This window comes from Mycteria americana, chromosome 2, assembly GCF_035582795.1.
Source record: "Mycteria americana isolate JAX WOST 10 ecotype Jacksonville Zoo and Gardens chromosome 2, USCA_MyAme_1.0, whole genome shotgun sequence".
In the NCBI taxonomy this organism is placed as follows: Eukaryota; Metazoa; Chordata; class Aves; order Ciconiiformes; family Ciconiidae; genus Mycteria; species Mycteria americana.
Window position 1 is genome coordinate 122,951,183 of NC_134366.1, and position 20,718 is coordinate 122,971,900.

Consider the following 20,718-nt stretch of genomic DNA (forward strand, 5'->3'; position numbering starts at 1 on the left):
CAGCTGTCCAAAGATTCCAGAGACATGGGGGCAGAGCTACTGCAGCCGTTGAAAAGAGTATGGGAATTGGTAAGCAGAGGCTAGGAAGGATCTGGGGTTTGTTTCTTTTCCCAGCAGCTGTTAGAGAAAAAGGAAACTGAATGGGTGGAAAGCCTATTGTCATCAACACTGCACTTCCGCTGCTTCTGCTTACAGAGAACAGCCATACCCAGGTCTTGGTCCTGAATTGCTGGGAATGTATGTTGTACACCCCAGATAAAAGGATTTATTGTGGAGGAACACTCCAGTGTGAGCAGCTGGAGTAGATAGCTTAGTTCTGAGAACATGTAGGCTTCATCAACAACGTGAACTTAGGAACCTTCGGAGACACTAATTTGGCTGAACTGAGGACTAGACTTTAGGGTGCAGAGGAACCTGCTCCTTCTGAAGAAGGAAACTGGTTGTTGCTTGCAGCAGACTGTTCTCCTGCATTCAAGTCCTGTCCCCATTAAACTGAAGAATCCTTGAGCCACCCAAAAACTGAAGAAAAGAAAAATCACAAATGGCGGAGAAAGAAGGGGACACAGTGTGTGTCCATGGGGCTTGAAAGCTTATAAATGTATATACACGTTTGGCCAAAAAGCGGAAGGCATGGCTGTTGATGGTTAGATAAATCCTTCTGCAGCATATGAAACCAGCAGTTTAATGACCTGATCATCAATCTAGAGAGATTGAATGCATGAAACAAGATCCAGACGCAAAGGTTGATGAGGTTTATCTGGTCTTTGACCACTACCCTGTGTTGATTACTCATGGGAGTATTAACAATGTCAGGAGTATATGACATGATGTAGGCAAACCTAAACAAATTACCTGTACTGAGAAGGGCTGAGGGTTTTTTGTTACTGTGTAAGCATGTTGCTACACTGTCAACAGCAATAATGTTAATAACTTCCTTCTGTTTTAAGCAATCCCCGTCAGATCCTCCAGTTTCAGTGTGGGTGTTTTTTAAGTCTTTAAAAGGTTATCCTTTGGCCTACAACACATTTCGCAGAGCTGAGAAAGGAAATGCTGTATTCTGCTCATATTACAACTACTTCCAAGTGATTTAGTGATTGCAGATTGTGTGTGTGGGAAGAAAACAAGGTGGTCACTATGGCGTTTTGAACTCTTACGGGATTTTTTTTCAGAGGAAGAGAGTGCTACGTTCCCAGAGAGGCTTGCTATTTGCACTATGCTCTATGCTCTCTAAGTGCTTCATAAAATGATCGCATTAACCCAGCTCTAATGGATTATAGATTAGGCAGAAAGGAAAGGGCACAGGATTGTTCTTTCATATTGTCTCCCAATTTATTTTGCTTAAGCAATAGGTAATAATTTACAGAAGCAATTGGTTAGTCACAGCTTAATTTACATTTTTAACTAGGAGGCTACACTAGTGCTATGTTGTCTTTGTTTCATTCTTTGTTAGGGGAGGTGGTTCTGTGATCATTTGGGGTTGGGGGGGGGGAGTTACTATGTTCTTACTGATGTTCCAGCGGACAATTGCAAGCTGGTCCCAGCGCAGTTCTCTGTAGCCCCACTCTTGGAATTGATTTTAATAGGCGGTGCAGCACCTCTGAGGAGGGGCAAAGTGACTCTCAACCTCAGAGTTTTAAAGTCAAGGTTCTGTTTGTTTATATTCTTTTAACATTTGTTTAACTTTAGCATTCATCTAACAAAATGGGAAAAATATCTTTGTGTCAGCCTGACCTATCTTGGGAATACTTAAAAAGCTCCAAGTCCATGTATAAAACATCTGAAAACTTTTCCATCAACTCAGGGAAGAGGGTACTCACTGTTCCTGATATTTATTATCAGCAGGGGCATGGGAGAAAAAAAGTGCATTTGAAAAATTCAAGTCAGCATTTCTCAAGCCTTCCTCATGCATATTATAGATTTTTCTTTCCTTAAAGTGTGAATGAAGTAGGGAATTAATGAAGTCAACGTAAATGTTCTATGTTGGAGCCTCTTCAAATTTCAGAGGAAAAAGCCAGGCTGTGTTTATGTTTGTACTCATGAAAAAATCAATGATTGTGGCATTAGGAATAGCTGCTTCTGTTTGTCCCCTTCTTGAGTTTTGCTACTGTTACTGTTATCTCCATATCCATCTTCATCCATGCATCCATGTCTTTTTCTTCCATGCTTCTTTTCATTCCCTTATGAAGTATTTCTCAGCCCTTTCCAGTGGTAAAGTTGGAAGGAACACAGGATTCAAAAGGAACGTTTTGTATCATTTAATGTAACTTTCTTTAATTACGTTTCCTTCAATTAAAATGTGAGTATTTCAGTTCAGGAGGTGTAGCAGGTATCCCGATTACGAATGCAACCACATAACGTAGTATTGTTTCACTCTCTGTTTAGGTGGTTGAAGATACCTTCAACAGCTGCTGCAACATGAAGACTGCCCAATATTTGTCTCCCTTGGAATGACTCTTGCAGGATCTAGTCTACATGAAACCAGTTCCCTGCATTTGAATACAGCTGGCAAACTGCTCAATACAGGTTTGTGGTTAGCAGAGGATCAGACCAATTTGACTCATTGTCATATTAAATAATGGCAATGAAGCTTTATTTTGTGTCATTTAAAATGTTCACAGAAGAGTTAAAATAAAGGTTAGAATTCTGTGATATATAGCTGAGTATAATTCTCAGAAATGTGAATTAACTTAAAATTGATTGTTTTGTTCAGAAACCAAAGATGACAATCCACAGCATGCTGCAAACTGAGAATATGAGACAGTACAGTACAAAATAAATTGAAAGCAAGCAAATATGTTGAGGACATTTCTCTTAATCAAATTAATTTTTTTTTCATTAAAAATGTTATCAGAAGCTGCTACAGAACTTGCAGAATTATCATAAGAGTACAAAACAGTGGATGTTGAATCTAGGTTAAATTTCCTCCTGGCTCCAAGGAATCTCTATTGTAGCTTAAAGTGAAACATTTTTGGTTTTATTTACCTATTTTCATTCCTTTATAAAGACTTCAAAGTGGATAAAAATTTGCATCTTGCATTTCAAACACAAAACGAAAGCATTTTAGAATGCTTTATAATAATGTAAAAAAAACCCCCAACAACTTCCATATATATTTGGTAAACTCTTGTTCTACCTACATCAACAGTATGGCTCCAGCTGAATTCAGTGGAGTTAGAAACATGTCCAATGAATCTTTTTCCTTTAGGCAGCTTCATAGATTTTTCTTTAGCATGTTAATAGTGAAAAATATTTATAAGCATTAGACATAATCTTAAATGAGAGGTATATTAAAAATGTTTACTTTATGCAAAGCATATAGCCTTGTTTAGCAACAGATTTTTTTTGTTATTTTTAAAACTTTCTAGCTGTGTTTTTAATAAATACAGATTTCAACAAGCCTATCAGAGTGTACTGGAAATCTTACTCCTTAGAATTTAGGATTACATAATGTTGTGACTGGGACTATTTTCTTACGACAAAACATACAAAGTTTAGATTCTGCTTGAGTCACTCAATGTTTGTTACTATTTTAGCAGTTTATTAAAATTAAACATAGGTATTATTCAGTGCTTAAGCCACCTTTCAGGCATTACTTAGTGCATATTGAGTGCCTTTGTAATACAAGAAAGACCTGTACTTGACTGTAAGCACACGATTAGTCCCACTGATCACAACAAAAATTATCATGCACATAAATTAGGAACATTCTTAAAATATCTTGATGACCCATGGAGACAGGTCATTTTCCTATCAGTCTAAAAATATGACCTAGCTTGTTCTGACTACATCTGAGAATTTCAAGTAAGGACTTTCTTTACAATCAGGAAATTTGTGATTTGTGATTACAATCAGGAAGAAATTAATCCCTCCTTCCAATGCATCATCTAATTTAAAAATCATCTGTGAATAAAACACCAATATGTGGCTAAACATTTGGAAACATCAAGTAAGTATACATTTTTTAATCCTCTGAGGTATGCTGTAGGAGAATTTGTATAGATGTGCAAACACGAGTACATGGTATTGTAGGGTGTATGCCCTAGATTGCTACAGAATTTTTACTTATTTTATTTTGTCTTTGAATATTTAAAACTTCAAACTTAACTTCACAGGTATGTTGTTTTCTCTCCACTCAAAATAGTTCAGCCTAGTAAAACTTAAAACCTTAACCAAGGGAGAAGATTCCAGGATACTCCTGCTAGGGAAAGATAATCTTTATCCTAAAACACTTTTTTCACCATGTTGAAGTTTTTAGCCAGATACAGAAAAAAAATCCTTCTTTTTTGCAGATCTCCATGGGATTAGTTTTGTTTCACAGCAGGAAAATGAAGTGACATATTTATAATCTGTTCTCTGCTCAGCTGTTGTTCCTTCCTAGAAAAGAGGTAGCAGATAGAACTCCTTAGGGAAAGAAACAGCGGCATGGACACTATGGGTTAATATATGTGTTCTAATTAACAGTTTCATAGAGGATACCAGTAGCACAGTAAAAACGAAACCCACCAAAGCAATTTGTTGTGTTACACGACAGCTTGCTCACTATCTGGCATTAAAAAATATCTTAATCTGCAGAAACTGGGAAAAAAAAATCAATGCAAATTATTCATGACATTTCTGAAAATTGAGGAAGAAATTGGATTGTGTTATGGATAATGAATCTGGTAAAGCAGTGGAAATACAGAGCAACAAGTTAACAGGATAGGTGTGTTTTAGCATTAATGAGAGATGGCACATGGCCACGGGATGGCAGCAGAGGCTGAGGAATTAGGGGTTTTTCTACATTAAACTACGGATAAACAGGATAGGGTCTAAAGTTCCGAACTGGTTCCTCAGGTTCTACAAAATATACATTATGTAAATTTTCACTTAAAAAGATGTGGCATGTTCATCAGACCAGAAGTTTCTGTGGAGAGTGATTACATGCTTTTAATTTAAAAAAAAAAAATTCACATTTGGGGCAAATTTTTTTCAGTAAAACAGTACTTTTCATCTCATTTGCCAATATTTCCATCTTTATTCCTCAGTTAGTTGAATTAGTTCTACCCAGAAGAGTAGGCATATTCTGATAAAAACCAAGGCAGTTGCTTACTTTTTACGAGTTCCTTTCCCTAATACTTTTGTCCAGAGGAAAAAACTACATTACAAAAACCCCTTTTGGGGAAAACCAGAAAATTAAAATCTAGAATGCCTTCAATTTTTAAGACAAGGACTGAGAAAACTGCTTGTTCTAATACAGAGTCTTGAACTGAACAGGCAGAATTTTTGGACTCAGATTGGTATAAATTAATACACTCTACCTTTGTATTTTAAAAAGAAAACTATGGTCTGCTCATTATATGTAAACTAGATGCTCTTTTTCAACTCCAAGGAAGCTGTTTATATATATCCTTCATATGACAAATTCTGAGAACTCAGGATTTGTGCAAGACAGTAAACAAAACCTCAAAACTCCATGAGTTAATTAACTGTCTTTCCAAGAAGTGGGGATTTCTTTCTTCTAAACCATACAAAATCAGGCTTTTCACATGGGATTCTCTCCTGCAATAGGCACAGTCCCCTTTCTGCATTGTGTGTTCCAGATCCTACACTGCAAGTTCAGCTTTAATCAAACAAGACAGTCCAGAAAAACTTCTATCAAAGTCTCTGTTCAATCCATGCAAATACTTATATTAGGATTCCCTGCTGGAGCGTGACATTTTGCAGACCTGAAAGGCAACCAGGCAGAGTTTAGGCAAGCAGCTCTCTGGAATGGCTTAGATGAACAGGGGCATAGGCTGGATGACCTCCAAAGCCCTATTTCCTGTGACTCTAGCAGGGTTGTCTTGAGGTTTGTCCTGCCCTCTAGGAGGGTAGCAGCTGCTCTTACAAAAAGCCAATACGCTCTCCAACAATAACAAGGACTTTAAAGGGATGTCATTAGGTTATGCACAGTGCTGAATTCTGCATAAACCAGAGGTCTTCTCTCATGGCCCCTCGCTAGGTTACTCTAATATGGCAGGAAGTAGTGAGGAAGACCATAATCACCAGCTGGAGGATGGCGTGACTCAGCAATGTACATAATTTTGGGTAGCCAGAAGGGAACTCGTTCTGTAGTTCTTTTTGTGCATCCAGATTCCTGCACTGAACGCATATTAATGAGTCTTTGCAATTACAGGCGAGTATGCCTAAAGCACTGTGGATTCCCTTCCTCCAGCCTGTGATTTAACTGCTCTGTCATGACTACCTGAGGTATTCAAAGCGAGCACTACCTCACAAGGCAGGCAGCAGTGGTTAATTACAGCAGCACTGTTCAGGTAAATAAGGCCTTTGGCAGATGAGCTTTGGTTGCTTCTGCTGCAGCAGTTTAAGGCAGTAGTGCTCTGCCAGTCTGCCCTGGTGGTCTCCTCCCATAACAGGAAGGGCAGAAAAAAACCATAGGCCCATTCCTCTGCTGGTGCTAGGTTTGAGGAGGGTTATGAGTGAGTATGATTTCTAGATTGCAGACCCAAAAAGTAAAGAAATAAACCTCCTGCTAACTCCAGTAGCGAGGTTTTAGATGGCATTTTTCCCCACAGCTGGGGGGCTGATAGATTAAAGTACCTGGAGTGTGAGCACATGGGATCATAAGGGAAAGTCCTGTTTAACTAATTTGATATCCTTTTAAGATAAGGTCACCCACCCAGTGGATGAGGGGAAGGCGGTGGATGTAGTTTTTCTGGATTTTAGTAAGGCTTTTGGCACTGTCCCTCACAGCATCCTTCTGGACAAGTTGTCCAACTGTGGGATGAGCGGGTTGACGGTGTGCTGGGTGAAGAACTGGCTGAAGGGCAGAGCTCAAAGCGTTGTGGTGAATGGGGCTACATCTGGCTGGTGACCGGTCACCAGCAGTGTTCCTCAGGGCTCAATTCTAGAGCCACTGATGTTCAATATATTTATCAGTGATCTGGATGCAGGAGTTGAATGCACCATTAGCAAGTTTGCTGATGATACCAAACTGGGAGGTGCTGTTGACTCTCTTGAGGAACAAGATGCCTTGCAGAGGGATCTGGATGGATTGGAGCATTGGGCAATGATCAATGGGATGGAATTTAACAAGTCCAAATGCAGATTCTGCACCTAGGACGGAGTAACGCCGAGCACAAGTATAAACAGGGAGAGGTGTGGCTGGAGAGCAGCCCTGCAGAAAGGGATGTGGGGGTGCTGGCCAGCAGCAGGCTCACTGTGAGTCAGCAGTGTGCCCTGGCAGCCAAGGGGGCAAACCGCATCCTGGGGTGCATCAAACACAGCATGACCAGCCGGTCAAAAGAGGGGATTATCCCACTGTATTCAGCATTGGTGCAGCCTCACCTTGAGTACTGTGTGCAGTTCTCAGCCCCACAATTTAAGAAGGATGCGAAGGTCCTTGAATGCATCCAGAGGAGGGCAACAAAGCTGGTGCAAGGGCTGGAAGGCATGTCCTATGAGGAGTGGCTGAGGACTCTGGGCTTGTCTAGTTTGGAGAAGAGGAGGCTGAGGGGCGACCTCATTGCTCTCTACAGCTTCCTGAGGAGGGGATGTGGAGAGGGAGGTGCTGGTCTCTTTTCCCTGGTATCCAGTGATAGGATGCGTGGGAATGGTTCACAGCTGCACCAGGGGAGGTTCAGACTGGACGTTAGGAAGCATTTCTTTAGTGAGAGGGTGGTCAAACCCTGGCACAGGCTTCCTAGAGAGGTGGTCAATGCCCCAAGTGTTTAAGAGGCATATGGACAATGCCCGTAACAACATGCTTTAACTTTTGGTCAGCCCTGAGGCGGTCAGGCAGTTGGACTGGCTGATAATTGTAGGTTCCTTCCAACTGAAATAGTCTATTCTATTCTATTCTGTTCTGTTCTATTCTAGTCTAGTCTATGTTGGCTCTAAGGCTGTAAAATAGCCATTCTGTGCAATGAGGGCAAATGCAAGCTGAGGAGATGTGATAAACTCTCAGCATTCATCAGGAGAGAGGACAGTCCTGTTGAGGGACCCCAGACTTGTTAGAGACAACTGAAAATTCACATGCATTTATTCCGTGTAAAACCAACCAGCCAACGAGGTAGCCCCCTCTGCCTTGCAAAAGGCCCTAAGCCAACAAGGGATTTTTTTCAGCTGAAAAGTGAATATGAGTTCTTTCCTTAAGGTATTACTGTGTCTAGTTTCCCAGTCTAAACAAAATGCTGATACATACCTGAAAATGCTGTATCTGTCACTTTTCTTGTCACAATACGTTAATTGGATTCAACATCCTATGGAATCTCCATCTTGTTTATACCTTTCCTTGTTTTATTTATCTCTAATTTTACTTCAGCTTCTTTTCAAAACTCAAACCTTTCTTCTTCCTTTTGCTAATCACATTCTGATTCTTCTCTCTCCATCCTTCTGCGAGTCTCAAATAGTCTTCAGGTGCTTAATCAGAATTAGATTCTTTTGCTTATTATTCTAGTACTAATTTTCATGCTGATATATATTCCTGTGGCTGATACCAGAAAAATATCAGATAGGACCACTAAATGTCCAATATAACTTGAAAAATAAGTCTTTCCCCAAAGCTATATCCTTTTCCATTCTTTGTTGTCACTTTTTAAATCTCTGAAACCAGTGTTTACTGGTTATTTTAAAGGCTAATTCAGATAAAAGGTTCAAGAGCTAAAGACCTTTTTTCCTTACTGATTGGTTAAACACCAAGCAGGTGCACAGAATAAATAATATAATATATGATTCAAAGAGATAACACCATAAAATATTTGGGATTCTGGAAAAACTAATCATGTAGCCAATGACAATTTTGTGACTTCCACAACTTTGTGGCCATGTAGGACTAGCAATGACAGAAGATTAGAGTTCAGAAATCAGTCGTAGTCACTGGCAAGTGAATCTATCAGAGGAGTCTATCCACTCTTTATTTTCTACCACACCAATAAAACGGTACAAGCCTCTGTATTTTGAGCGATGGAGAACTCCCTCTTAGCTGTTAGGGGAGCATTCACATTCACTCCAATAGACACTGGGTTCCAGTTATTACTTGTATTCTTGTTGCCTAAGCCACCTCTAATATAATCCAGGCATCTTTAGAGATTCTGGTTTTGCAAGTAAATAATCTGATAGAAAAAGCAGGTGAACAGAAGGAGAGGCAGGGATAGGAGGAGAGGTCTATTGGGATAGACAAAGCAGGAGTGGTCAGGAGAAGGATTATCAGGAGAGAAGAAGCTCCAAGATAATATCTGCCCACATGCATTGCTGCTGAACTGCAGCAGCAGACTCTCTTAAGGTCTGTAATTTAGGAGATATCCTTCTTGGAAAAATAAATGTAAGGGATGAACTCTTCTGATTCTCTCCAGCAGAACTAATTCTGATCTCAGACTTCGTTGGTTTTCCTGGCACGCATTTCCTGGTTGCAAAAAGCCTTTTTTATCCAACCCTATCAAAAAGTAATAGAAAAACATGCTCTGGGTTATGCTTAGATATGCATGAACCTTATATTTGCCCATAACTATCAAAGCACGAAAAAGCAGAATGAGGAAGATGAGAACATTATGACCATAGACACAGCCTAGGTAGAGCCTCCGATAGATCAAGAACCCTCCAGAATTTCTAGTAAATTCTGCCATGTGTTATACATTTGATTTCAATTGCACGTACCAAATGTAATAAGCTAGTACGAGCTGCGGGTAGCTTTTGTATGGGGAGAAGCATCTGCAAGAAAACCCAAACTGCCTGGCAATTGCATGCTTTCCTGTGGTGGTATCTGTTAGCGTTCTGAAGTTTCTACTGCAGAAGCAGAAATCAGGCACTGCTTGGGAGTGCCTATTGTCAGGACACAATTTCATGTTTAAGGCAGCATTCTTTAGGCTTAGCATGGGTTAGGAAGGAATGAATTATGTGAGGAATGTGGTGGTCGTCTGGTGGTTACATGTTCATATTATTCTGCTCTGCTATACATATTGTGAGAAAACTACACAAAAGAAGTCAGGAAATGATCTCATAGACTCTTCTAGTCATATTAATAACCACAAAGGTGGAAGGAAGCGCAGAAACAGTAAAAATACCCAGGACACAAGGGTAGCTGGGCTGCCTTTTATCAGCCATTTCCCTGTTGACTAAGAAATTGTATTCTTTTGTCTGGTTCAGATTTGCCTGTTCTTTGAGATGGAAGGTTTTAAAAAGTTGACACAGAGCATGATTAGAGAGAGACAAAAACAATCGGAGGAGCATTTTTAAAATGAAGAATCATATTCTATATAAGATTAGCCAGGATGTGTGAAGTTAAAAGGAAATCCTTGAGTGTTGTGAGAGTGCTAATGAAGAGGGTAGCTTATTAAGAATTGCATTGCAGGTATGTATTCAAAGTTTGAGTAGCTACATCCTCCGCGAGGGATGCCCCAAGGTGGGAAAGGCGGTTGGAGGTATACATTCCCCTCTTTTGCTGATTGGAGCACCTGAATATCAGCTAAAAAAGCTCCTGGGCTACAGAAGTACAGCCCCACTAGACTCACCTCAATAGCATGCAAGACTCATGTCCACAGTTTGAAAAGAAAATGGGATTTCAGGGCACAGAAGTAACCGAAAACCGAGGAAAATGCAATACAGATTTACCTAAGCTACATCGCGCAAGACTTAGTTGATACCATTTAATTGATAACCCCTCTGTCACTAAAGGAGAGGCGATACGAGCAACTTCTGGCTGGAGAGGGAAGAGGGCGATTTGGGAAGCCTGGCCGCAGGACCGCCCTCGCCGCCGCTGCCGCCAAAATCACCTCAGCGCCGGGCGGGGCGGGGCGGGGTGGGGCCGCTGCCCTCGGGGGGACTCAAAGGCGCCCGCGCCCCCAGAAGGAACCGCAAGGCTGGCGATTTCAGGGAGCCGCGGGAAGCTCTGCCGGCAGGGATAAATAAATCCCTGTTCCCTCCTCTGCTTCCTCCTATGTCCACCGGCACAGACCGGCGGCTGGTTCGGAGAAGGGGTGGCCGCGATACCCGAGCACCGGCCGCGCCGGTCAGTGCCCACCCCGGCTCCGCAGGTGGCGCTCGAGCGCTGCATCGCCTCCTTCGGGCCCCGCCACGCTGCGGCTGCGCAGAGGCGCTGAGACCGGGCGCATGCGCAGCGCGGGGAGGCGGGCGCTGACGGCCGCCGCCGGTCTCCCTGGTGCTGCCGCTGTCGCGGCCGCAGTTCCCGGATGTAGCGGCGGGAGCGCGGGGCCGGCGGTGGCTTGCCGCTGTGGGGTGCGGACGGGCGCCGCGGGCTGGGGGGGGGGGACCGCTGCGGCGCAGGGGATGGGTGCGTAGGTAGGTAGGTCGGCAGGAAGGAAGCAAGCAGGCAGGCAAGCGAGGAGAAGAGTCGGCCGGAGACTCCCGCCGCCTCGGCTCCCGCCGCCCCGGTCGCGTCCCCCGGCCCGTCGGAAGGGTCCCTCCCTCCCCCGCTCACCGTCGCGTCAGGATTGCCCCCCTTCCTCCCGCCCCCCTCCCTCCCTCGCCGCGCCGGCACCCGCGGCCCGTGCCCTCCCTCCCCGCGCCCGAGGCAGCCGTCCCCATCGGGGTCCCCCTTCGCCGCCTGCGGGCTGCGCGCCCGCTCCTGCCGCCCTGGGGCCCGGGCCCGCGGGGCGTCGCCGGGATGAGCAGCTCGCGGAACAACCGGGTGATGGTGGAGGGAGTCGGGGCCCGGGTGGTCCGGGGCCCGGACTGGAAGTGGGGGAAGCAGGATGGCGGCGAGGGCCATGTAGGCACCGTCCGCAGCTTCGAGAGCCCCGAGGAGGTGGTCGTGGTGTGGGACAACGGCACCGCCGCCAACTACCGCTGCTCCGGGGCCTACGACCTCCGCATTCTCGACAGCGCGCCCACCGGTGAGCGGCGGCCGGGGACGGGCTGAGAGGGAAGGGGCGAGACCGCACGACCCCCTCGCGGCTGTGGGGGTTGCGGGGGGCAGCACCCGAGGCCCTCGCAGCGGGGTGAGGGTCGGGGCCCGGCCCTAGGGGCGGATTGCTCCCCTTCTTTCCCTTTTCGGGGTGTGCCTTTCCCTCTCGGTTTTGTAGGGGGAAAGTCAGCTACCCTCCCCCCTCCCTTCGCATGGCTGCGCGTGGGTGCCTATATGTGTACGTGCATATGTATATGTATAGGCTAACTTAGAATAAATATTTAGTGTGTGGCCGTGGGGAGAGGAAAAGTTGTTCTGGGACTTTTAAATTGGGGTAGACAAAGCAAAAGTGGTCTGCCATAGAGAGCAGGCTCCCGGTATGCTGGGGGCGGGCAGTGGAGGGAGGGAACTGAGAGGATGGTACCTCAAGGTTTGGTTTTGTTTTGTTTTTACCCCCACCCCCACCCCCCGCTCCTTGAAGTTATATTTCAGAGCTGTTTTGTAAAATGGTGACGGTCATTCTGAGTCAAGTATAGGGAGGATTGCAGAAAAGAGGTGTAGCACCTTTTTGCTAAAGATTACATCAAATGGTTGAAATAGTGTTTTGTCTTGTAATCTGCATGTTGCCTTTTATCTGTATTACCAGACCTGCTGTAAAATGGTGAAGGTACTGGAAAAAAAATGCATTTCGTTCTTTTAATTATTTGGCTGCTTGATGTTTATGCCTTAAATTCAGTCAGTTTGGACAATGGATTTAGATCTGCACTGACATTATGCGGCAGTGTTAGTGTTGCAAACACTGCAGGGAAATGTTCATTTTAGCACCTGTTTTTACAGTGAAAACTCACAAAGAAAAATATATTGTTTAGTTCCCTCAGAAATATAGTGAGGTGGTTTTGGGCTGGGCAGGATTGCCTCAATAATGAGGTGATTGGACCGATTTCTTGGGGTACTTAGATGTACTGTTTTTGTAATGTGTCTTTCATTTGGAGTATGATGGAGAGGAGAAACCATCTTTGAGCCAGCTATGTGTAGTGTTGCAGAAAGGAAAATTATAGCAGTGGGTTGAAGCTAACAGACTTTTGAAGAGAGAGCATTATGGAATTCATTCTAATTAATTACAAAAATGTTGCTAAGAAAAAGAAAACCGAACCACATGTTGCATGGTGAGCCTTTGAGATGGATTTAATTTTTCTGTGTCTGGGTACCTGCATCTCCCCTAGCTTCATGGTTGGCTTTTGTTGTTGTTTTGGAGGGTAGATGCTATTAAAATGAGCTGAAAATCTTTTTGAAATGGACCTTGGAACAAGAAGTTAAGAGTAGTCTTTCAAGTTGTTGATCCTTGTCTTGCAGATGTTTACGCTTTGAAACTTTACCTGCATTTGATGTCCTGTAGAAACCAGTGGGACAACTTCTGCTTAAAACTGAAGTGTATGCATAAATATTGAATATGAGCCTTGAATGCTCATTATTCTAGCTCTGCTTGATGTATTTGCAAGCTGACTGTATCCTGTTAGCTGCATCTGGAAGCCTACCCTCAATACTCATTTTTAAGTCCCTGGTTTTTGTTTTGGTTGTTTTTTTTCTGCTTTATTCCTTCTAATTTTCAGTTATATTTATACTTTTGTATTAGAATTTTAATTTCTGCTTCCGGTAGGACTTTGTATATTGCTGTGGGAAAAACTCATAAACATTGCTGTTTTCAGGCTTTGCAAAATGGTATTTCTCTTCCTGAGGTTTTTGGCCAATGTGTGTATCATCCTGATGGAACTGCTGCATGGAGCTACCCAGGGTTGCTTTTTCCTAGAGCGAGTTACTTTTGAGGTCATGGTTCTCTGGAGATAGGAAGAGTAAAAAATCTGTACAGTAGTAACAGCAAAAGGGCAAAGTTCATGGAATTAAGATGCTGTCAATTTGGACTGAAATCCTAGTTTTACTACTGATTCACTTTGTATTCTTGGGCAAATCACTTTCCTTCTTCAGGTTTCCACCTTTTTGTAATTACTTATTTTTCTCCATGGTAGTGACTATCCATTGGTTAGAATAAGCGACTCTGACTTTGGATGATAGTTTGATACAATCTCTAGGGGCATCTAGATAATTTTGACATAAATAGTTACAGGAAAAGTGGCATTAGGTGACAGGAATTTCTAACTGTAGTATTAATAATGATGCTGTTGAGCAAGGAAATGTTATAAAATATGGGGTGGGTTTTGGTTTGATGATACTTAGCACAGTGTTAAATTATGGCTCTTATAGTTTAAAATGAAAAAAATTTCTCTGGTTCATAAATTTACAGTCACAACATGATTTTGAGTTTATAGGGAGAATAAATATAAAAATACAGCAGTAGAAAGCAAAATTATTTATTGCTGGGAGTTCTTTTTGTTAGGTATTCAAAACCAGACTTGATTATAAGTTCTTAAAAGCAGTGCTTGCAGCCAGAGTTGCTGCTTTGATGAGTTTGAGGCCTGTGCAGCCAGAAACAGTAGTGATGCATCAGGAACCCCTTGTGTTATAGAAGTAATGTTTGAAGCTCGTTCTGTTAAAAAAAAAAAAAGTAATCAATAATTTACATGAAGTATCTCTTGTGAGCTATTTGCTCCAGATGTAGTCATCTGGATAAAGAATAATTTGTGATACGAAGTTTTGTTGTATTTTTTGGTTATGTCTACCAAGCTAGCTGTATTAGCTGCTCATTGGTGATCATATTTACATTGGCCAGTGTTTCTTTAAGCATGACAGAGTGATTGAGAGGGATCAGTAAACTAAGAATCTGAAAAGAAAGTAAATTTCAGTTGGAAGAAAGGAAACTTCAGTTAAGTTCTGTGTAGTTGGCTCCTAAATGGAGTAAGTGGTGGGATGCGATACATTAGCAGTGCAGCGTGGTTGCCTGATGATTACTTGCAAATAAATCCTGGTCTTTCTGTAAAGCAGCCTTTTGCCAGGATCGAGGAGTCTTGAGAGTCCCTTTCTTCTGGTAGTGTTGTGGAAAAGAAAGAGAAAGAAGTAGTCTTCTGAGTTGCTGAACAGAAGCTAAAAGTATATAAATCCAAGCTTTATATTTAGAAGGGAAGGCAGCCTTTTGCCAAAGGTGAAGGCTGTACAGTAGCATGTTTGTAGAGAGCACTCCTGACTATGTTCACATAATACTCATGATCATTACAGAAACTCTGCATTTATTCTCTTTCTGAAGATTTGCTTTCTACAAAGCTTAGGCAAAAATTCATTTGTCATCCGTTTCCTCTTTTATATGGTTGGTTCAAAGTAACAATGTTATTTTTCCTGCTTAAAATATTTGCTCAATTGTGTTTGAATAAGGGGAGGTGGCAGAGGGGCTGGGGTCAGGAAATGGAATCTTGTCGTGGAATTATCCCGGAGCTAGAGTGAGCATCTGTGTGGTGTGGAAAGCTCTATGTGCTGTATTCTGCTAACATTGAAAATTTAGGTATTATCTGTTGAAGATCTGAGGGCCTTTCTGTACTTGTATTAATAGTTTTCTGTAACCTGAAGAGTTGCATAAATCATCATGAAGTCATACATGTTCCAACATTTTAAAAGGTAGAGCACCTCAGATGATTTATCCTATATATTTGTTTATTTGTTCTTGCTTTTAGCACAGCAAGTGTAATTTAAGGCAAATTCTTAGTCAAATTTTTTTTAGTGGCTATTTGTAAATACTTACAGAACCCCTCACAAGTAAAAAAATCTAATAGCTTCACGAAGCAGAGGTACTTGGGAAGCTTGGTTTGTGTGGTTTGGTTTTTGTTTTTTGTTTTTTGTTTTTTTTTAAATAAACATGTCCTTTGTTCTTCCTGCCCTTCCCCCATGTCTCCTACACAATAATCCTCTCCCTCCTCATGTATCTTGTGATACCCTTACCAGATAGGACATATGCTTTGGCAAGTCTGGCGTCTCTTGTATATAATAATTGGTCAGCTGACTGCTGCCAAACAGGGTATGTAATAAATGAGTTACATTTGTGGGGACACTGATTTGCGTTTTCACACAATTTGTTGGAATCTGGTTAATCTCTAAGAATTCTTTGTTTTCAGTTTGCCTGGAGTCTGGCCATAGTGTAAAAATTGCCTGGAGTGGAAGAATGGGAAGAACAAAACATTGGTATTGCATTTTAAACAGGGGTGTAAATGAATCAGTTTTCTAAGTAATTTATGATATCCCTTGTCTGATGGTAGTGTTGTCATTATGATATGAAAGTATTTTGGCTTATTAGAGTTCTGTAGAGAATAACAAGTCCATTGGAAACCAGATTTTGTTGGTTCTGAGAAATAATTGAAATCACTATTGACTTCTGCTGTGCTTAACAGTGAGTGGTATGGATACCCCTTGAACATCTTATTTTACTGTTAAAATGTTCATTTATTGGACAGTTGTATATTGCCACCTTTGAAAATTATCTTTAAGACAACAGAGATATTCGTAACAAATTCAAATAGCAATTCGAGCAACACTGCTTCTATTTCCTTTCACAGCTTTAAGAACAAGCATGGGTTTTAAAAACTTGTAGGCAAAGGCTGTAAAATTGATGTATAAATGAGTGGTGACAGAGGAATGGTGGGCTAGGTAATCCAGGGAAGATTTGGAATAGATGACAAAAATGAAAATAACCATGGCAGGGACATAAAGGTAGGAAACTTAATATGAAATGCAAATAGTAAAAACATCAATGACAAGTGGAGATCAGGAATACTGGATTTTATGGTGTGCTAAGGTTGGAGGGACATTAGGAAATGGCAGCTATTTAAAAGTAATTAGGCATGGTGAAAGTACCCTTGTCATTACCTGATTTCTTTTGGGTTTTTTTCAGTGCAGTATGGAGTATGATACAAAACGTGTTTCATTTTGAAATAGCCTGCCCGTAGGAAATACTGAAGAACAGTTAGAGGTTTAGTTTTTGCATTATCTCATTTTAGAGAGCTAAAGTACTCTTCTGGTTCACGGCTGGCCAGCTGCAGGGCTGATGTTTGAATTCTGAAGTTTTTATGGCACTTCAGTGTATTCCAGTAGTTTCATTAAGGCATTCTTTCCTAATATAAACTTTGTAAAGTTTGTGTTTCTCAACCTTTCTTAAACAGCTTTCCTTTCGAAGAGCGGAAGCGGTTTATGTGACAGATACAGGTTGCATTTGGGTCGGGATTTCAGTTTAGTTCCAGAGCCTACACGTGACCCAGTTTCCTGGTTGTTCCTGTGTACTGTGCTTCGATTTAGATCATGGGGTGGTTTTGGAGCGCACAAACTGGTTTACTTTTTGGTGAAAGTAAATTGGAAGATATTATCTCAATGCTGATGAGCGTTCAGTCTACTGGGCTAGAGCAGAGCTAGTCTGAAACGTTAGAAATAATGTCTCCTTCCTTCCCCCCAAAAGCGTGTACTGCCAACATCAGGTCCTCAGTACTGAATTTTGGTGAGTAGATGGTGATGAGTAGATGGAGACCATGGTGATTCAGGTTGTCCCCTTGCAGCCCATGGAGGACCACAGTGGAGCAGGTATCCACACTGCAGCCCATGGGGGACCCCAGGCTGGAGCAGGTGGACAAGCCCTGAAGGAAGCTGCAGCCCATGGAGAGCCCATGCTTGAGCAGCGTTTTTCTGAAGAACTGCAGTCCATGGAGAGGATCCATCCTGGAGGAGGGGAAAAGTGTGAGGAGCTGTTATGGACTGACCATAACCCCCCCATTCCCCATCTTCACTGAAATTTCTTCACTGAAAGGGTTGTCAAGCATTGGAACAGGCTGCCCAGGGAAGTGGTTGAGTCACCATCCCTGGAGGTATTTAAAAGACATGTAGACATGGTGCTTAGCGACATGGTTTAGTGGTGGACTTGGTAGTGTTAGTTTAATGGTTGGACTTGATGATTTTAAGGGTCTTTTCCAACATAAATGATTCTATGATTCTATCACTCTGGGGAAAAGCAGGGAGATAGAGGAGTTGGGAAGGAAGGAGTGAAGTTGAGTCTGGGAAGAAGGGGGAGTGTAGGGAGAAGGTGTTTTAGTTTTTGTCTTTGTCACAATCCTCTTTTTTTTTTTAATTGGCAATAAATTTAATTTTCCCCAAGTCAAGTCTGCTTTGCCTTTGATGGTAATTGGTTAGTGATCTTACTTTCATCTCAACCTACAGGCTTTTTAATTTTATTTTCACTCCCTGCCCTGTTGAGGAGGGGGAGTGAGTATGTGGCTGGGTGGGCATCTGGCAGCCAGCCAAGGTCAACCCACCACACTTGTGTACCTATAATATCTAGTTTAACTTAAAATTATCCTTTCCACCTTCTTTAAAACCTACTATTGATTTAAATAGTTCATTTGGTTTGTATTATGAACATGAATAAGACTTCAGCTATCATATTTTGTGATCCAGTAGTAGCACCTTGTTTAGCACCTTTTATTAGCAGGTGAAGTTAAAACTCTTAGTCCACTTGTCTCCAGAGGCATACAAATCTACTTCTCCCTCCAGATCTCTAGTGCAGTGGTTAAACATTCTGTAACAGGATTACGTGCCTGCTTCTGCCCTGCAATACTTTGTTTGTTGTGCCAGCAGTGTTGTGCAGCACCACAAAGAACGGGATTGGGAAACGAATCGAACCAAATATTTTTCCTCCTGGCTGTTTTTCAGCTGGGTATGTGTCTTGATCCAGTTTATAGCTCAACTCTGCAAAAACCTTTTGCTGGCATAATGGAAAGAATGGAGCAGCATGGTCAGGTGAGGCATGTACTGAAGTGGGTGTTGCTGCTGGAATCGTGTGTCAGGGAATAGATGAAGAAAGGCTATATCTATCAGGGTGGTGTTTAGGGATCTGTGAGATAGAGATGTGACTCTCTTGATCCAAATACAGACATGCACTGTTCTCTTTTAAGTCCCCGGCACTATAGTCAGTAAAATCACTTTTGAGTCAAACATTTGTGTATTTTTTTTTTTTTCTTGATCGTTCCTAAGGAACTTTTTCTGAGTTTTTCCACAGCAGCTTTTGCCTCACTGGCTAGAAATGTTTAGTTTTTAAGTCTACTGTGAGATGACCTAGTTCTGTATTACATGACTCATGATTATACCCCTCTCTTGCCGTTTTTCCTACTGCTCGGACAAATTGAAGAATCCTGTAGCACCCAATTCCTTGGTCCTTTTACATCCAGAATAAACGTGATCCTTGGCAAACTGTCTTTCCTGAAGTTCAGCAACCATTAAAATAATTCCAAAGATGTGTAACTTCTCTGTTTCTATGTGAAATACCAATTTAGCAATCAGTTTTTCAAAAAAACCAAATACCACCCCTCAATCCCAAGCGCCATAACTAGTTAGACTTTTTAAGCAAGGCAACAAAATAGTAACAGGTTATCTAAGTCCTTTTAATGCGCCTGCTCTTGAAGACTACCAAAAAAGTAGTGAAATGGTTCAATACAATTCATAGCAGTGAGGCAGCCACCGTGAGATCATAGCTAATACTATCTTTTTGAGTGTTACAGATAATCAACAGATACCAGACGTCAGAGTCTCAATGTACATAACAAGAAAGATAGCTTTCTCCTTGATGTTAACTCTCCATGTTGGGAACAAGGTCATTGATGGAGTTGTGTGTGGGGAGAAAATGTATAGGTGATTTCCAAGTTCTTGTTTTGTAGAAAAATAGCATTTTTAGTTGTTGTTACCAGGCAGCAAGTACTTTTTAAATGTAGAAGCTCAGTTAACAAGAACAATTATGGTGTACGAGCTGTGTTGTCTGGCAGTTGGAGTTGGCAAATAACATTATGGGTTATAGGACTTGTCTGTGGCAGACCTTCAAAATTTCAGCACAGACTTTGTGGTCAAGGTATGGATGCCACTTTGGTTGTGAACTGCTCCAGGAATTACAGTGATCATTTAGTATAATGTCAGCAGTTTCAGGGTTTTTGTTGTCACTGAAGGCTATCTTTGGCTGTCCTGAAGAGATGCTCAGATCTCTGTGGTGCTGTATGCAGTCTTTGCTCCAAATGTGTTGCCTTTTCCAGCCTTAAATATTTATTCCAATGTTTGTGCATCAGGAAAATTTTTAATCATGAGGCCAGAAATCTTCCTAAATACATTTATAATCAAGGTTGGAAGAGGATGGAGTGATAAGCCTTCTTGGTTAGGAGAAATGATACACGAGATGATTTTGTTGGCATTCAGAGGGACCTTGATGGGCTGGAGAAATGAGCCAACAGGAATCTCATGTAATTCAAAAAAGGGAAAGGCTGAGTCTTGCACCTGGGGAGGAAAAACTGGTACAAAGTTGGGGGAACTGGCTGGAAAGCAGATTTGCAGGAAAGGACTTGGGGGTCCCAATGGACAGCCGAGTGACCATGAGCCAGCAATGTGCCCTTGTGGCAATGAAGGACAGTGGTATCCTGGGCTGCATAAGGAGGAGTGTTACCAGCAGGTCAAGGGAGGTGATCCTTTCCACTCAGCACTGGTGAGGCCACACCTGGAGTGCTGGGTCCAGTTCTGAGCTCCCCAATGCAAGAGAGACATGGATGTACTGAGTGTGTCGAGCAAAGGGCTGCAAACGTGTTTTAAGGGATCTTAAGGCATCAGGTGTGAGGAGAGGCTGAGGGATCTGGTGGTCTTTAGCCTGGAGAAGGAAAGGCTCAGGGGGATCTTATCAGTGTATGTAAATACCTGATGGGGGTTGTAAAGAGAATGGAGCCAGGCTCTTTTCGGTGGTGTAAACTGACAGGACAAGAGGCAATAGGCACAGATTGAAATACAGGAATTTCCACTTAAGCATAAGAAGAAACATTTTTGCTCTAGGGATGATTGGACACTGGAACAGGCTGCCCAGAGGTTGTGGAGTCTGCGTTCTTGGAGGTGCTCAAAACCTGACTCGATATGGTCCTTGGCAACTGGCTCTA

At 42.3% G+C, this 20,718-nt stretch overlaps 1 protein-coding gene across 7 annotated transcripts in view; it reads left to right on the forward strand.

The window, feature by feature from the left end:
* The first annotated feature begins 11,117 nt into the window (after window positions 1–11,117).
* The window catches only part of MIB1 (MIB E3 ubiquitin protein ligase 1), an 86,136-nt gene continuing 76,535 nt past the window's right edge, over window positions 11,118–20,718 (forward strand). For 5 of the 7 annotated variants that reach the window (XR_012774433.1, XR_012774435.1, XR_012774434.1 and 2 more), the window contains exon 1: window positions 11,118–11,828. Coding sequence is in view for 3 of the 7 variants with exons in the window: in XM_075494472.1 (XP_075350587.1) it covers window positions 11,600–11,828 (229 nt within the window). In the remaining 4 variants the exon portion in view is untranslated. The remainder of the gene's footprint in view (window positions 11,829–20,718) is intronic. The other 2 variants (XR_012774432.1, XM_075494471.1) reach the window with 1 other exon arrangement.